This window comes from Protomyctophum parallelum (genome assembly GCF_964188405.1).
Source record: "Protomyctophum parallelum genome assembly, chromosome: 8".
Taxonomy (NCBI): Eukaryota; Metazoa; Chordata; class Actinopteri; order Myctophiformes; family Myctophidae; genus Protomyctophum; species Protomyctophum parallelum.
This window is the reverse complement of record NC_139703.1, coordinates 18,816,557-18,834,264: the sequence shown is the minus strand read 5'-3', so window position 1 is coordinate 18,834,264 and position 17,708 is coordinate 18,816,557. Positions and strand designations below refer to the sequence as shown.

General features: G+C 43.4%; 1 protein-coding gene across 1 annotated transcript; it reads left to right on the top strand.

The window, feature by feature from the left end:
• Positions 1-9,576: 9,576 nt before the first annotated feature.
• LOC310862945 (acidic mammalian chitinase-like) lies at positions 9,577-15,907 on the top strand (the record flags this gene model as incomplete). The annotated part of the gene is made up of 7 exons (XM_083771068.1): positions 9,577-9,717; positions 11,197-11,321; positions 12,115-12,241; positions 12,381-12,566; positions 13,477-13,596; positions 14,817-14,958; positions 15,678-15,907. 7 exons carry the CDS (start codon positions 9,577-9,579, stop codon positions 15,905-15,907), a joined length of 1,071 nt encoding a protein of 356 aa, XP_083627194.1.
• Positions 15,908-17,708: the final 1,801 nt, after the last annotated feature.

Here is a 17,708-nt window from a genome sequence, read left to right as displayed (position 1 = left end):
TCAAAGACATAACTAATGCCACTATGAATGACGTGATTGCATCGTTGTATATATATATATATATATATATATATATATATATATATATATATATATATATATATATATATATACATACATTATAAATAGTTGATGACTGAGTATATTTGATGTCCTGGTGAATTCATTGTCTTGTACATTTTGCTCCATGTTGTGCTACAGTGTATGTTCATCTGCATAATTGTCTATTTTCTGATCAAAATAAAACCTGATAAACATAAGATACAGACTTTTGGTATGATATTTGGTGCTGACCATGATCTAAAGACCTCGTATAGTATAGACTTACACAATTTTCTAAACTATACGATCTGAACTCTTGGAAAAACATCGGTACATCAGTATTATATGGTTTAGTATACACCATGTAGATAACCTGTTACATTTACACACTGCACCATCAGACATGGTGATGTTAAGGTGCTTGTATTAAAAACATGCATGACCCATTCTAACTATCCAGTATTTGAAACATTCAACCATATTTTATTATTATGCATGTAGTTTAGACTCTTCCTATGTGTCGTGAAAAAATGTCTATGCCAAATCACAGAGTTTAGATAATTTAACTAGTATACATAATATTTAGTAGTATGATGGCTGTTATTGCCTCATAGTTATTGTCAACACAAAACATTGTGTTTTGTGTACAGACCCCGTCTACAGATTCGGGTTGAATTCCCTGGAAATCCATGGATGCCTATACCACCATGTAGTATAGACTATAGTCTATCTAACTTTAAATGTCAATAATACGTAATAGTAGCTATTGTAAAATGCCGTCAATCTACTCTAGTCATCGATCCCTATAATTGTAGGTGAACAACATAGTGTGTTCATCTAAAAATACATAGTCCACTCAACTCATTTCAAATTTAGTTATGCCAATATGATATACATGATTACTTTAAATGTACCCTACTAGCATGAACTAACCATACATTAGTCAGTATTAACCCCCAACCTCACAGCTCAAACGGCCACAGACATGCCCGCGGCATGCCTGAACCATGCACCATGCAAACGCCACAAAATACACCCCCATGTACCAAAAATAATCCAAGTCATACATTAAAATAAACCATTAAGCCAACCTGAACCATGCAAATGCCACAAAACATACAATCACTTACCAAAATAATACAACTCATACCTTAAACAAATCATTAAGACATCATGAACCATGTAAAAATTCCCCAACCACATACCCACATACCAAAAATACATCACCACGTACCAAAAATAACCCATGTCATGCAATAAAACAAAACATTAAGACACCCTGACCCATGCAAATGTCACAAAATACACCACCATCTACCAAAAAAAAATAACCCAAGTCATACATTAAACCAAAACATTAAGACATCATGAACCGTGCAAATGTCACAAAACACCACACCACATACCAAAAATAACCCAAGTTATACATTAAAACAAAACCTTAAAACAAACTGAACCGTGCAAATGTCCCAAAATACACCATCACGTACCAAAATAACCCCAGTCATACATTAAACAAAACCTTAAGACAAGCTGAACCATGCAAATGTCACAAAACACCACACCACTTACCAAAAATAATCCAAGTCATACATTAAAACAAAACATTAAGACATCATGAACCATGCAACTGTCACAAAATACGCCACCACGTACCAAAATAATCCAAGTCATACATTAAAACAAAACCTTAAGACACCCTGAACCATGCAAATGTCACAAAACCCCACATCAGATACCACAAAATAACCCAAGTCATACATTAAACCAAAACATTAAGACATCATGATCCATGCAACTGTCACAAAACACCACACCACGTACCAAAATAATCCAAGTCATACATTAAAACAAAACCTTAAGACAACCTGAACCATGCAAAACTTTACCAAACAGTAAAAAACAAACTGTTACAACAACATCAACAACACTTAACACAAATATTTTCACCCCACAGATGCAGTAGATTGAGAAGTTGCTTCCTACCTTTGAGTTAGTGTTGCTGAAAAACACCCAGATCCAAATGTATATTCCATATTTCCATATGTACTAACTAAGTGTGGACTGTCAACACGGAGGCACACATTGACAATTGTGATCATGCGCAGATTGCATCACCTCTGCTCCACCATACTGGGGACAAAACGGCCATTAGGGGGAGCCATAGTACAATGAAATACAATGGGGACTGGGGAATAGCTATTGATTCACTGACTGAATACATTATTGGCAGAAGTGTAATCAGTACAGGATACAGTCAACCACATATCCAAAGGGATCACTGATAAAAGTCCTTGCTGTCTTGTTTCCATTCGGTCCAGGGTAATCAAATCAAAATCATGGCATATATTATGATATATATATATATATATATATATATGTGTAGGCCTGCATGTTGGGGAACAAAGAAGGGCTTATAAGGATGTGAAGGTAGTCACTAGACATAGGTCAGGGGGCCAATCTTTTTATTTTATTTTTATAAATATAAATACCTTGGAATACCGAGGTATAGATTATCAATATTGGCATCGTACCGTACTGTAAAATCTCATACCATGGCATGCCTAGTTTGTACCGTCTACCAGAGGGAAGTAGCTGGAAGTCGGTGCAGGGTGGATGAGACGGGGTCGTTTGCTATCTTGATAGTTTTTTTTTTTTTACGAAGTATCTCATTGTAGATACAGCCTAATTGCTGGTGTCTCTTCCCAATTATTTTTGAGGCTAGATTTACTATTCGCTGCAGCTTGCTTCTTCCTTTGACCTTTAGATTGCCAAACCACAATGCCATGTTAAAACACAAGACTCCCTCTATCAGGTTTTTATAGACTGTTTCCACGATATGCTTGCTCACTCTAAAGGAGTTGAGCTTGCACCAGTTCTGAAGAGATAATAGATATGCTCTGTGTGCTTCCTCCCCACTGTCCCCCCTTCCTCAGTAAGACAACTGAGACCACTGCTTGCGGTTGAAAGGAAACGTAAAATCAATAAAAAGCTGGCCTAGTAAGATGGGGAGTTAGAGATGGTTTGCCAAGGGGTTAAGCAGGCTGACAGTTGCATCATCAGTTCCTCCCCGACTTTTTATAAGCATATTGGAAATAATCTAAGCTGTAACTCTTTTAGTTCAGCGGCTCCATGGTTCTTGGTGAGAGCCAGAATACATGACATTATTTGTCAGAGAGAGAGAGAGAGAGTCAGCCACCAGAGGTGAAATCAATACGATCAGCTCATTTCGATCCAAGCATAGATAATCAATACTCACACACCACACCACACACAGCTTAACTCCCAACATTACATATGAGGAACATCACTAGTCTCTGGAGCTGGACATGAGTTGGGGGTCGGGGGACCATGCTGCCCTATTTTGACAAAATGTGACTGACAAAACGTCGCTAAATTGGGACTCATCAAACGTCCCTGGGACTCATCTACAAGACCATCCCTGCATCCTGGGACTCATTACATTGGAAACCTAATTACATCCCTGACACTATATACACATACATCCACGACCACATAACCTATAGTTAAAATGCGGAGTTACAGTCAGGTCTGCGGCCGCTGCTGAGCTGGGTAAATATTTCAGTGAGATCATGGTACGTAAGAGATGTGATATTGTCCCAGACACAATTGGCATCGGATCCATATACGAACTATTGATCCCAGGCCCACACACCCAGATAGAATCAATACCATACACACACACACAGTCTTTGCAGAACCAACTGTCACAGAGGTCGGTTTAAAATTAGTTTCACTGGCATGTACACAGTACCACTGTAATTGCGAAATAGTTTGAATTAATGACCACTGATTGCCAAACTGGCAAAGTCCACCCAAACACAATCAATATGATGAGATCCTCACACAAAAGCAGAACTAGAATCATGATGACACTAACTGCCAAACTGGCAAACTCCAATCAGCAAAATCAATATAATGACGTCATCGGAAAAAAGGGTTAGGCCACGCCCACAAAGTGTCCTCAGGCTGAGAATACCGAAATCGGACCTCGTGGTCCCTGGGGAATAAAAATCCCCCCTAAATAAAAAGGGTGGGAGGGATATAGGGTGTCCTTCCTAACTACTGTCACACTATCCGTGTTTACTTCATTGGCCCGTTTGACCGTCAAGGGTTCAGCCTCCAGGAAGAAACCCTAAATACAAAGTTATTACACCATTGGACATAAAAACGACTCCAGGGTGTCTAATGAAGTACTGTCACCCCATAGACACATGAAAAGCTGGAAAAATACAAAAATTGTGGCACTCCATCTTTAAGAACCAAAAAGAACTGAACCGGTTCCCATTGGGAACCAACCGGTGGAAAAGGGGCCAATGTGTCGCGTTGTGAACTTGTAGATCGGCTATTTTCAGCAATGAGTCATGACAACGGCAACAAGGGCCGCCAAGATGCATTTTAGTCGACTAAATCAACTGTAGAGTAAAATCTTGTGATATTTAGTCGACTAAACTGTAGACTAACACGAAAACATTCCAGGTTACTATATGTGACTAAAACTAAATGATGAATGCAAAGTGTGTTTAATGTTGTTTAACATTGTTTAATACATAATAGTCTTCTGTGTGTGGATGAATGGGCTGTCAAGGCCAGGAAGTAGTTTTGTGACACTCGGTAGGCGTTCCCGCATAACTTAAAACCCATAAACCTGAGATCAGATTCTAAAAATGTCTTCTACATCCTGACAGTTTTCTGAAAAAGCTATGTTTCTATGTCAGTCGTTCTTTGATTTTTCAAAAATAGCAGATCTACAAGCTCATAGCGCGCCACTCGGTGGCGCGCTATGAGCTATGAGCTATGAAATTAAGGTATAGCGTTTTCTTTGTATTTCATTTGTAATCTACTGACATTTGTGCGCAGCAACACTCTTGAAAACAAAGTTTTGCATTGAGCTGACAGACCCTTTTTTATGTCAGTCAATCAATCAAGTCAACTTTATTCAAGTGGCAGATGCCAAAAATAGTTTTTAGATTTTAAATTAAATATTCTTTAGGGGCATGTCATGTGTAGGCCTACTGCACAGTCTTTGTGATCACGACCTACCTTTTGGGCACCGCTGATGTAGGCTATTATTATACCACCTGTAATCCTCTCTCTCTCTCTCTCTCTCTCTCTCTCTCTCTCTCTCTCTCTCTCTCTCTCTCTCTCTCTCTCTCTCTCTCTCTCTCTCTCTCTCTGCAGGTCTGGCTCTCCTGCTGCATGCTCAGCTAGGTAAGACATGGTGTGATACTGTGTGAAAAAGGCAAAAATTATATTATGACGACAACAACAAGCTGACAGTTATAACTGTGTCTCATTATGGTGTCGTGTCGCGTGTGTGTGTGTGTGTGTGTGTGTGTGTGTGTGTGTGTGTGTGTGTGTGTGTGTGTGTGTGTGTGTGTGTGTGTGTGTGTGTGTGTGTGTGTGTGTGTGTGTGTGTGTGTGTGTGTGTGTGCGTGCACGTGTGTTCGTATAGGGTCCTCCTACATCCTCTCGTGTTATTTCACCAGCTGGGCACAATACCGTCCCGGTGCTGGGAAGTACCTGGTCACCGACCTGGACCCGTGTCTCTGTGACATCATCGTCTACGCCTTCGCCACCATGAAGGACAACAAGGTTGTTGACAACATTTTGGGCAGGAACCCCTTTTGGTGTTAGCATCACGTTATGCTTTAGCTATTGAAAAATAGCAGATATAAAAACTCATAGCGCGCCACCGAGTGGCGCGCTACGAGCTTGTAGGTCTGCTATTTTTGAAAAATCGAAGAACCACTGACATAGAAACCACAACAAGATTACAATTTACAATTTACAATTTAGGCATTTAGCAGATGCTCTTAATCCAGAGCGATTTACATTAAGCAAGAACAAAAAAGAATGGGAATACATCACATAAAAACATTTATCATGAAGCATGCGTAAGCTAAGAAAGTGACAGTGGAATATCTATATAATGAAACTATACATATAAACCATACATATATACTACCATGCTATACAGATCACCACCTTCGACTGGGACGACCTGAAGATGTACGGACAGGTGCAGGCTCTCAAGAACCAGTAAGTTAAGTATACTGGTCTGGGACCACCTGAAGATGTATGGACAGGTGCAGGCTCTAAAGAACCAGTAAGTATACTGGTCTGGGACCACCTGAAGATGTATGGACAGGTGCAGGCTCTAAAGAACCAGTAAGTACTGGGACGATACTGGGACCAGTGTTGTTTTCGTCGACTAAAACTAAGACGGAAAATGTTCGTCGACTACCTTTTTTCACTGACAAAAACAAATGGAAACTAAATGAAAACGAATCTATGATGACTAAAACTAAGACTAAATATACTGACAATTCCGTCGACAAATAAAAACTAGACTAAAATGTTAGTAAGGGACTAGTGGACAAGAGATCCAGTTTTATGCTGGGTTGCATGCTGAAAATAGCAGATCTACAATCTAGCGCGACGCGTTGTGAGATTGTAGATCTGCTATTTTCAGCATGCAAGTTTTACACTTTCAGCATGCAAGTGTAAAATATGTCATTACAACGACATCAAGGCCTGTCAAAACAGATTTTAGTCGACTCAATCAACTGTAGATTTAGTCGACTAAAATATCATGACATTTAGTCGACGTAAACTAGACTAAACACTAGAACATTCCAGGTGACTAAAATGTGACTAAAACTAAGTGAAAACTATTCAAGAGACTATGACTAAAACTAAAATAGAAATTTGCTGCCAAAAACAACACTGTCTGGGACGACCTGGAGATGACAGGTGCAGGCTCTCAAGAAGCAGTAGGTAAACATGTCACGTGTGCATGCGGGGCAAGAGGGTAGACGGCAAGGCAGAGGCAGAAGATCTCAAATGCAACACATGTATTTGATAAAGATTCAGGAAGAGAACACACCGGGACTTACAATAATAATCTGTTAAAGGAACTGACAGAACAGGGGAGTGTATAAGGGCAGGGGAAAAAGAGGACACAGGTGAACACAACTGACAATCAACACTATAGGATAGGCTAACAGGCAAACAGGACACAGGTGACTAGGGTTACACTAAAACAGGGAGGTGAGACAAGGCAGGTGACATCAAACAAGGCAGACAGGAAACACAAGAACAAGACTACAAAATAAAAGTACACACTAAAACACACAAACTATAGGAACAAGGAACACTAGAACACAGCAGACAATACTGTGACGCCCTGGAGATGTATGGACAGGTGTAGGCTCTCAGGACCCAGTAAGTATACTGTGACGCCCAGGTGTAGGCTCTCAGGACCCAGTAAGTATACTGTGACGCCCAGGTGTAGGCTCTCAGGACCCAGTAAGTAAAGGGCGGCTGTGTCTCAGGAGGTAGAGCAGGTCGTCCAATGATCCGTGGGTCGGCGGTTCGAATCCCGGCTCCTCCTCCTCCTGTCCACATGTCGAAGAGTCCTTGGGCAAGACACTGAACCGCACATCGCCTCCAATGAGTCGGTCGGTGTGAGCTCGCCACCGTCGGTGTGTGAATGTGGGAAGTGAGGACGCTGGCTCAACTCATTGTCTATTTAACTTTTCAGTATTGCTTCCAAAATCATCGGACTTCCTACACCCACACTTTCTGATATGAATAATAACGCCATCACACGACTAGCACTCTCGATATCAAATGACACTGACCATCCCTCTGAATCGTTTCTTTAACCTCATGCCATCTGGACAAAGATATACAGAATCTTACCCTGGAAAAAGGTCCGTTTTAGTAGGAGTTTTGTCGCCTCAGCCATCGCGGCATTAAACACACTGCCCCGCCGATAGGATGGTTCTGTACACAGTGGGGACCTCATGTTTTGTTTTTGTTTTTTTGTATTGTCTTGGTGTTATGTGCTCTGTGTTGTTTTTGATGTGGGTGTTGAGCTTGTGAAGACAAATATCCTTCGGGACAATAAAGATTATTATTATTATTATTATTATATAAATATAATCTTTATTTGTACTTTTCGCCCTTTCAGGAACAGCGAACTGAGGACCATCCTGTCCATTGGTGGATGGAACTTTGGCACCGCAAAGTGAGTATTAACCAATAGAAACAATGTGTTATTATATCATCAATAACTCCCATGTGTCTCTCTCTAGGTGGTCTGGCGTTAACAGACTGTTGCCTAACGCAATTTCCAAACGCTTCCATCATACAGTCTGGAGCAACGGAAGAGCTGTCATGAGTAAAATATAAATGCTTCCATCATACAGTCTGGAGCAACGGAAGAGCTGTCATGAGTAAAATATAAATGCTTCCATCATACAGTCTGGAGCAACGGAAGAGCTGTCATGAGTAAAAATATAAATGCTTCCATCATACAGTCTGGAGCAACGGAAGCTCTGATCATGAGTAAAATATAAATGCTTCCATCATACAGTCTGGAGCAACGGAAGCTCTGATCATGAGTAAAATATAAATGCTTTCATCATACAGTCTGGAGCAACGGAAGCTCTGATCATGAGTAAAATATAAATGCTTCCGTCATACAGTCTGGAGCAACGGAAGCTCTGATCATGAGTAAAATATAAATGCTTCCATCATACAGTCTGGAGCAACGGAAGAGCTGTCATGAGTAAAATATAAATGCTTCCATCATACAGTCTGGAGCAACGGAAGCTCTGATCATGAGTAAAATATAAATGCTTCCATCATACAGTCTGGAGCAACGGAAGCTCTGATCATGAGTAAAATATAAATGCTTCCATCATACAGTCTGGAGCAACGGAAGCTCTGATCATGAGTAAAATATAAATGCTTCCGTCATACAGTCTGGAGCAACGGAAGAGCTGTCATGAGTAAAATATAAATGCTTCCATCATACAGTCTGGAGCAACGGAAGCTCTGATCATGAGTAAAATATAAATGCTTCCATCATACAGTCTGGAGCAACGGAAGAGCTGTCATGAGTAAAATATAAATGCTTCCATCATACAGTCTGGAGCAACGGAAGCTCTGATCATGAGTAAAATATAAATGCTTCCATCATACAGTCTGGAGCAACGGAAGAGCTGTAATGACTCAACTATAAAGCGGAAGTGGAGCCTCCTCGCCACTTCCGTTTCGTCTTTACAGTCACGTACATTTATCCTAATATAAATAGAAAACATCTAAACATGTATATAGCTTGTTGCTTAGCAGAAAAGGAAATAAAAAATTTGCTCTAAAGATATTTTAAAATGTATTTTCGTGAACGTAAAGGGCAGCTTCCATTCCTATACTCAGCTCATGGGGGCTATATTAGGTCTAGCTTCTGGAACGACTGAAACAGAAACATAGCTTTTTCAGAAAACTGTCAGGATGTAGAAGACATTTTTAGAATCTGATCTCAGGTCAGAATGGGTTTTAAAGCTCTTGTATTTGTTTATCTCTCTCTCTCTCTCTCTCTCTCGCTCTCTCTCTCGCTCTCTCTCTCTCTCTCTCTCTCTCTCTCTCTCTCTCTCTCTCTCTCTCTCTCTCTCTCTCTCTCTCTCTCTCTCTCTCTCTCTCTCTCTCCCCAGGTTCGTAACCATGACGTCGTCCGCTGCTAACCGTAAGACGTTCATCGACAGTGTGATCCGCTTCCTGCGCGGCTACGAGTTTGACGGTCTGGACATCGACTGGGAGTATCCTATCGGACCGAGCAAGGAGGCCTTCACTGTGTTCTGTCAGGTCAGTATCCTATGGGGAGGACAAGAGATCCACTATAAGTCATTTTACACTTGGTTGCATGAGTCATGACTCATGCGTTGCGAGACTCATTATGTTTATTGAAGGTCAAACGGTTCATGAGCTATAGTGAGCTATAGTTTGCATCTTTAATTGAGTGCTATAGCGCCACCCTTTGGCCAATGGTAGTGGGCTTCGCGTCTTCACCGTTTGGTATAGTCCTCTACCATAATTATTGCAGAGTTTCACGAAAGCCGACATAGTTCAGCCAGAACGGCAATATGTGGCGGAAGAAGAAGAATCAGTACGAAACCAATAAGGGACCATCGGCCCCTTCAGGCTTATCCCATTATTGAAATAGGTGTCATAACAATAATTGGTAAAAACAGACATCGCTAAAAGGTTGCAACAATACAAAGTCATCCTTTAGTAATAAATACTGACACCCTCATGGTTCTCCGTCACTACGGGCAGCTGTGGCTCAGGAGGTAGAGCAGGTCGTCCAATGATCCATGGGTCGGCGGTTCAAATCCCGGCTCCTCCTCCTCCTCCTGTCCACATGTCAAAGTGTCCTTGGGCAAGACACTGAACCCTACATTGCCTGCAGTGAGTCGGTCGGTGTGAGCTCGCCACCGTCGGTGTGTGAATGTGTGAAGTGATGACGCTGGCGTCGACTGTTCGCCGCTTCACCTCCCAATGTATGAATGAATGAACCTTCACCTCCCAATGTATGAATGAATGAACCTTCACCTCCCAATGTATGAATGAATGAACCTTCACCTCCCAATGTATGAATGAATGAACCTTCACCTCCCAATGTATGAATGAATGAACCTTCACCTCCCAATGTATGAATGAATGAACCTTCACCTCCCAACGTATGAATGATTGTAAAGCGCTTTGAGTGCAGGGGGGCAGTCAGACAGATATTTTGTGAAGCCACTAAGGAAATCGGGATTTCCTGAAAGTTCTTATAATGGCCTGTTGTGGCGCTGTCATTGGACCCAGAAAAACCCATAGCCCCATAGAGGTCCATGTATTTGGGCCCAACTTCACCTAGACTGTATTACCTTAATAAACATGGTCATGAATACTTTCTGCTTCCAGTCACTAGTTTAAAGTCTCATTTCTCATGTCATAATATTCTTTTGGGAAAATTATGGTCCCATGTATTTAAAAAAAGTGACCATAAAGTCGCGTATGTTCTGAGGGGCATGGCTACCGTTACAGTCTATGATCGGGAGAAGAAGGGGGGAAGTCCCGTCTCGTTGTCTGGGCCTGCCAATGGGCCAGATGGGCCCAAACGGATCTAGAAAGATGGCGATTTACAATTCAATGACTGACAGGCTTCATTTTACAGTCTATGTTTGAGTGCTATAAAATTCATTCCATCCGGTCTCTCTCTCTGCAGGAAGCGGTCTCTCTACCTCTCTCTCTCCAGTATAACTCTATGTCTCTCTACCGGTCTCTCTCTCTCTGCAGGAGGCGGTGGCTGCCTTCGAGGCTGAAGCTCAGAAGACCAGCCGTCCTCGTCTGCTGCTGACCGCTGCCGTCTCCGCTGGCCAGGGAAACATCGACCCCGGATACCAGGTCCCGCAGCTGGGAGCGTCAGTACCACGCACACACATAAAGCACCGCACACACACACACACACACACACACACACACACACACACACACACACACACACACACACACACACACACACACACACACACACACACACACACACACACACACACACACACACACACATCAAGCACCAAGAGAGAGAAACACTTGCTTATAAATGAACCAGCAAAGAAGGTCCTGGGTTCGATTCCCGCTCGGGGCGCTGTGGGTGCTGGCGGCGTGTTTCCTCCTCCGTGTCATCAGTGCCCATACCCGAAGGCGGGGTTGGCGAAAGGGCCTTTCTGTGTGGAGTTTGCATGTTCTCCCCGTGTCCCCTAGGGTAGGTACCCTCACATGTTCTCCCCGTGTCCCCTAGGGTAGGTACTCTCACATGTTCTCCCCGTGTCCCCTAGGGTAGGTACCCTCACAAAAACATGCAGTAATCCTGGTCACTAAACTGCCTCCCCCTGGCCAGCCGGGGCGCCTGATGGAGGGGAAAGGAACTGGTTGGAATAACGTGTTCCTTCCACACGCTACGTCCAACCAGGGAAACTCCCCCCTGTCAGGTGTAAAGGAGCAACTTGGACACTCAGGCATGAAGGAAGCATGAGTTCAAGTCTGTTGCTCTCCCCTTGTCCCCCATATATGGGGACTAGGTTGGTGGAGGGTGTGTAGAGCCCAGGATCACATTAGATGATTGACACAGGGGTGAAAAATGGGTTACAAAATTGTGGAATAAAAAATATATAAAAATAATAATAATTAACCAGCAAACCCTTTCACCACCAGAACCCTGGACTTCTTCCATGTGATGACCTACGACTACCACGGAGGGTTCTCCGATGCCACCGGAGAGAACAGCCCTCTGTTCAAGGGCCCGTCCGACAAGAAGTTCTGGCAGCAGCAGTTCAACGTGGTGAGTGAGGAAGCTGCTCTCTGCCTTTGTGTACTATAGGCTACAGTAAAAGCACAATGTTGAGGTGTTTCCCTCCTTGTCCACAGAACTGGACCATGAAGCATCATGGGTATTGAAGTGTTTTCCCCCTTGTCCACAGAACTGGACCATGAACTACTGGCGGACCATGGGCGCCCCGGGGGAGAAGCTGCTGGTCGGTTTCGCCACCTACGGCCACAGCTTCAACCTGACCAACGCCGGCGACCACGCCTGTGGTGCGCCGAGCGGTGGACCGGCGCCCGAAGCCCCGTTCACCCGCATGGCTGGGTTCATGGCCTACTATGAGGTACACACACACACACACGCACACACACACACACTAACACACACACACACACACACACACACACACACACACACACACACACACACACACACACACACACACACACACACACACACACACACACACACACACACACACACACACACACACACACACACACACACACAGCCTAGTCCAGTGGTTTGGTTTTTAACCTATTTCATATTAACCCATTTAGGCCTGAGGACAAAAAAAAAAAAAGTCTTCGAAATCATGACAATTTTCTGAAAAAACGTCATGTTTCTATATCAGTGGTGCTCAATATTTCATGTCAAGGTCCCCAACAATTATAATGTAATTTGGACGCTGACCCCCATCTGAAAATATGTTGTTCCAGGGACCCCCCCCCCCCCCCCAGAAGCAAAGATATGAGTTAAAAACATTCGCTCTGAAAGAATATATATATTAAAAGATTTGTCCCACATTTTTTGTTGATTTTTCAAAAATAGCAGACCGCCTGATGGAGGGGAAAGGAACTGGTTGGAATAACGTGTTCCTTCCACGCGCTACGTCCAACCAGGGAAACTCCCCCCTGTCAGGTGTAAAGGAGCAACTTGGACACTCAGGCATGAAGGAAGCATGAGTTCAAGTCCGTTGCTCTCCCCTTGTCCCCCATATATGGGGACTAGGTTGGTCTCCCCTTGTCCCCCATATATGGGGACTAGGTTGCTCTCCCCTTGTCCCCCATATATGGGGACTAGGTTGGTCTCCCCTTGTCCCCCATATATGGGGACTAGGTTGGCGGAGGGTGTGTAGAGCCCAGGATTACATTAGATGATTGACACAGGGGTGAAAAATGGGTTACAAAATTGTGGGATATATATATATATTTTTTAAAAGACCTAAAATCTATATCTCTGCCTTCGATCAGATCTGCGACTTCCTGAAGAGCGGCGGTGTGGAGGCGTGGAACGCCCCCCAGCAGGTCCCGTACGCCTACAAGGGAGACGTCTGGCTGGGATACGACAACGTCAAGAGCTTCCAGATCAAGGTGCCAACATTTAGTTATTTAACCCATTCTGACCTGAGATCAGATTCATACGAGTTTTCCACTGGACACACACTGGTCTGATTAACCCATTCTGACCTGAGATCAGATTCTAAAAATGTCAGTCGTTCTTCGATTTTTCAAAAATAGCAGACCTACAAGCTCATAGCGCGCCACCGAGTGGCGCGCTACGAGCTTGTAGATCTGCTATTTTTCAATAGCTAAAGCATTACGTGATGCTAACACGACATTACGCGACAACGTCAAGAGCTTCCAGATCAAGGTGCCACGTTTAGTTATTTATTTTTGAGTGGTGCAAACACGCCAAGGAACAGCAACGGCTACACCGCGGACAAAGCCAATTCGAGTCGTGACAAATCATGACAATAAACACACTATTTTGGACCAAACAAATAATTACAAAGAAGAAAAAACAACAAAAAAAGTGTTGTACAATTCTTTGTTCGGCCCAAAACAATTGTGTGTGTTGTCATGATTTGTCACAACTCGAGTTGGCTTCGTACGAGGCTTAAAAGGGTCTTTAAATAAATACTTTTTGAAAAGTCTACGAGGAAAATGAAGGGGGAATCATGTCCTGGGCCCTGGTACGGGGGCGGGGCTGCGGCGCTCTATAGAGCGTCGCAGTGCCTTCCCCTTTCAGAACGACGAGTGGCCCAGGAAATGAATCCCAATGCATTTTTCCCACAGGCTTTTCTTAAAGTATTTATTTAAAGACGGTTACGCCAACACAATACTTTGGGCCGATCAAATCATTAGAAAGAAGAAAATAAAGGCAGGTTTTGTTTTTCTTCTCATAAATTATGAAAACATAGCGTTCATTGTCATGATTAGTCACGATCCGAGTTGGCTTTGTCCGCGGCGTAACCGTCTTTAAATAAATACTTTAAGAAAAGCCTGTGGGAAAAATATATTGGGGAGGGACTGCGACGCTCTCTTCTCTTTATTGTTTTTTGAGTGGTGCAACCACTCCTACAACCAGCAATGTCCCTGTACGTACACCTATGTGTTCACCTATGTATGAGCACCAGGATGAGTACCAGACCAGTAGGGGCGCTGTTGACAGACACTGTTGCCTGCTAATGAGAGACAGAGAGAGAGAGAGAGAGAGAGGAGGGGGGGGGGGGGGAGAGAGGGGAGTTGCACCACTCGGTTCACATGGGTGTGATTTTAAACCACGTGTACTCGCCCCTGCATGAGTCCAGACTGACTGGCTGAAGAAGAGTGGCTTCGGTGGAGCGTTCGTCTGGACCGTGGCCATGGACGACTTCAGCGGAACCTTCTGTGGTCAGGGAAAATACCCTCTGATCAGCGTCCTGAAGGACGGCCTGCATGGGCCCGGAGCTGGTAACATGCACTCTCACACCCACCCCCCCACACACACACACACACACACACACACACACACACACACACACACACACACACACACACACACAACACACACACACACACACACACACACACACACACACACACAACACACACACACACACACACACACACACACACACACACACACACACACACACACACACACGCATTGTACAAAACAACATGCATGCTTTTAAAGATGGGGTGCCAATCCTGGTCTCTAAACTGCCTCCCCCTGGCCAGCCGGGGCGCCTGATGGAGGGGAAAGGAACTGGTTGGAATAACGTGTTCCTTCCACGCGCTACGTCCAACCAGGGAAACTCCCCCTGTCAGGTGTAAAGGAGCAACTTGGACACTCAGGCATGAAGGAAGCATGAGTTCAAGTCCGTTGCTCTCCCCTTGTCCTCCATATATGGGGACTAGGTTGGTGGAGGGTGTGTAGAGCCCAGGATCACATTAGATGATTGACACAGGGGTGAGAAATGGGTTACAAAATCGTGGGATGAAAATTATAAAAAAAAAAAAAAAAAAAAAAAACTGTGGGAGAGGGGTGGCCGAAAAACACTGGGTGGAAAAAAAAGGGTTACAAAATCGTGGGATAAAAAAAGAAAAGAAAATAGGAAAAGAAAAAAAAGTTCAACATACTGACACACATCCATCCTCCTCTTTGTCTTCTATATGTGGCGCATCAGCGGCCTGCACGCCCCGCGCCCACCCTCTGCCCCCGGTCACGCCCATGCCACCACCTCCGGGCTCTCCGTTCTGCGCCGGCCGGGCAGACGGTCTCTACCCGGACCCGCACGCCAAGAACAAGTACTGGCAGTGTGACTCCGGGAACACCATCACGGGAACCTGTCCCGTCCCCACGGTGTTCGACGTTGCCTGCACCTGCTGCAACTGGCCTCACGGGATCCCTCAATGAAGAGGAAACATAGGGGTACCTACCCCCAACTGGCCTGAGATCAGATTCTAAAAAATGTCTTCTACATCCCGACAGTTTTCTGGAAAAGCTATGTTTCTATGTCAGTCGTTCTTCGATTTTTCAAAAAATAGCAGACCTACAAGCTCGTAGCGCGCCACTCGGTGGCACGCTATGAGCTTGTACATCTGATATTTTTCAATAGCTAAATCATAACATAATGCTAACGCCAAAAGGGGTACACAGTGGTCCTTCTTTATAGGTGTGTTGGAGCCCTTTCATCGAAATAATAAAAAATCTTCTAAATTCTGACAGTTTTCTGACATGTTTCTGTATTAGTGCAGGTGTTCATTTGTTTCAAAAATAGCAGACCCATATGAGCTTGTAGATCTGCTATTTTTCAATAGCTAAATTATAACATAATGTTTAAAACACAAAGAGGGGTTCGCGCCCCAAAATGGGTTAAGACCCGAGACCTGATTCTAGAAAATTTATTCTAAATCCTGACAAGTTTCCTGGAAAAAAAATAAAAACTATATTTCTATAATCAGTGGTGCTCAAAACGACCCCAAATATTATATGTATTTGACCACCGGACCCTCCATCTGAAAATATGTTGTTTCAGGGACACCCCCCCCCCCTCTCCCCCCACAGAAGCAAAGATCTTAAAAACGTGCTGCATGTGAAAGAATATATATATTCAAAGATTTGTGCCACATTTTCAAGATAAAAAAAAAGCAGATCTACAAGCTACAAGACACAGATACACACAGATCTGCAGTAGATTGTTTAACCGGTAGATGTCCAAAGATGTCCATAATGGTATACCCAGAAAATAGGCAATTAACTGGGCAAATGCATTTGCCATAAATTCCCGTTAATGCCTAGTTTCGCCCGGTGTCAGTACTGTAGATCTGCTATTTTTTTTAAATAATGGTAAACGCTATAAAGTGACATAGTTCCAGGTCTTAATGAGTTAAATGCAAATTAAACCACGCTGCTAACGACCCATGTGAGACCGGCTCTGTGACATTTATCTGTCTATAAAGCCAGATCACTGATTGGAAAAAGAAATAAACGATGACATTCAAAGCAACATTCAGGGACTCTGTTGTGTCTCCACTTATCGATCAATTCTATCAAGTATGAAACAGTGCAAAGGTGAATACGAAGAAGAGAGTACAATACTAATCATCATAATTATCTTCCATCGTACAGTATTGACAGACAGACAGCCACCATGGCCAATCAGACCAGTCTGAAGTGAGTGGTACTGTACTGTACTGTACTGTACTGTACTGTACTGTACTGTACTGTACTGTACTGTACTGTACTGTACTGTACTGTACTGTACTGTACTGTACTGTACTGTACTGTACAAGCCCTCCACCCTGGCCTCAGTGCGTGCGTGCATTTGTGTTAGGCTGCACAACAGTGACACTTGGTGGTCAACCAACGCTATTACGTATGTACGTACAGTACATACAGTGACAGTGTGACACGCATACATATGGACACACACAGCTGTCTATAGGAGTGACAAGCACCACTCAAAAAACTTTCTCTTCTATAATAGGCTGCTGATTCACTATTGTACCCTTCTATAATATATAGGCTGCTGATTCACTATTGTACCCTTCTATAATATATAGGCTGCTGATTCACTATTGTACCCTTCTATAATATATAGGCTGCTGATTCACTATTGTACCCTTCTATAATATATAGGCTGCTGATTCACTATTGTACCCTTCTATAATATATAGGCTGCTGATTCACTATTGTACCCTTCTATAATATATAG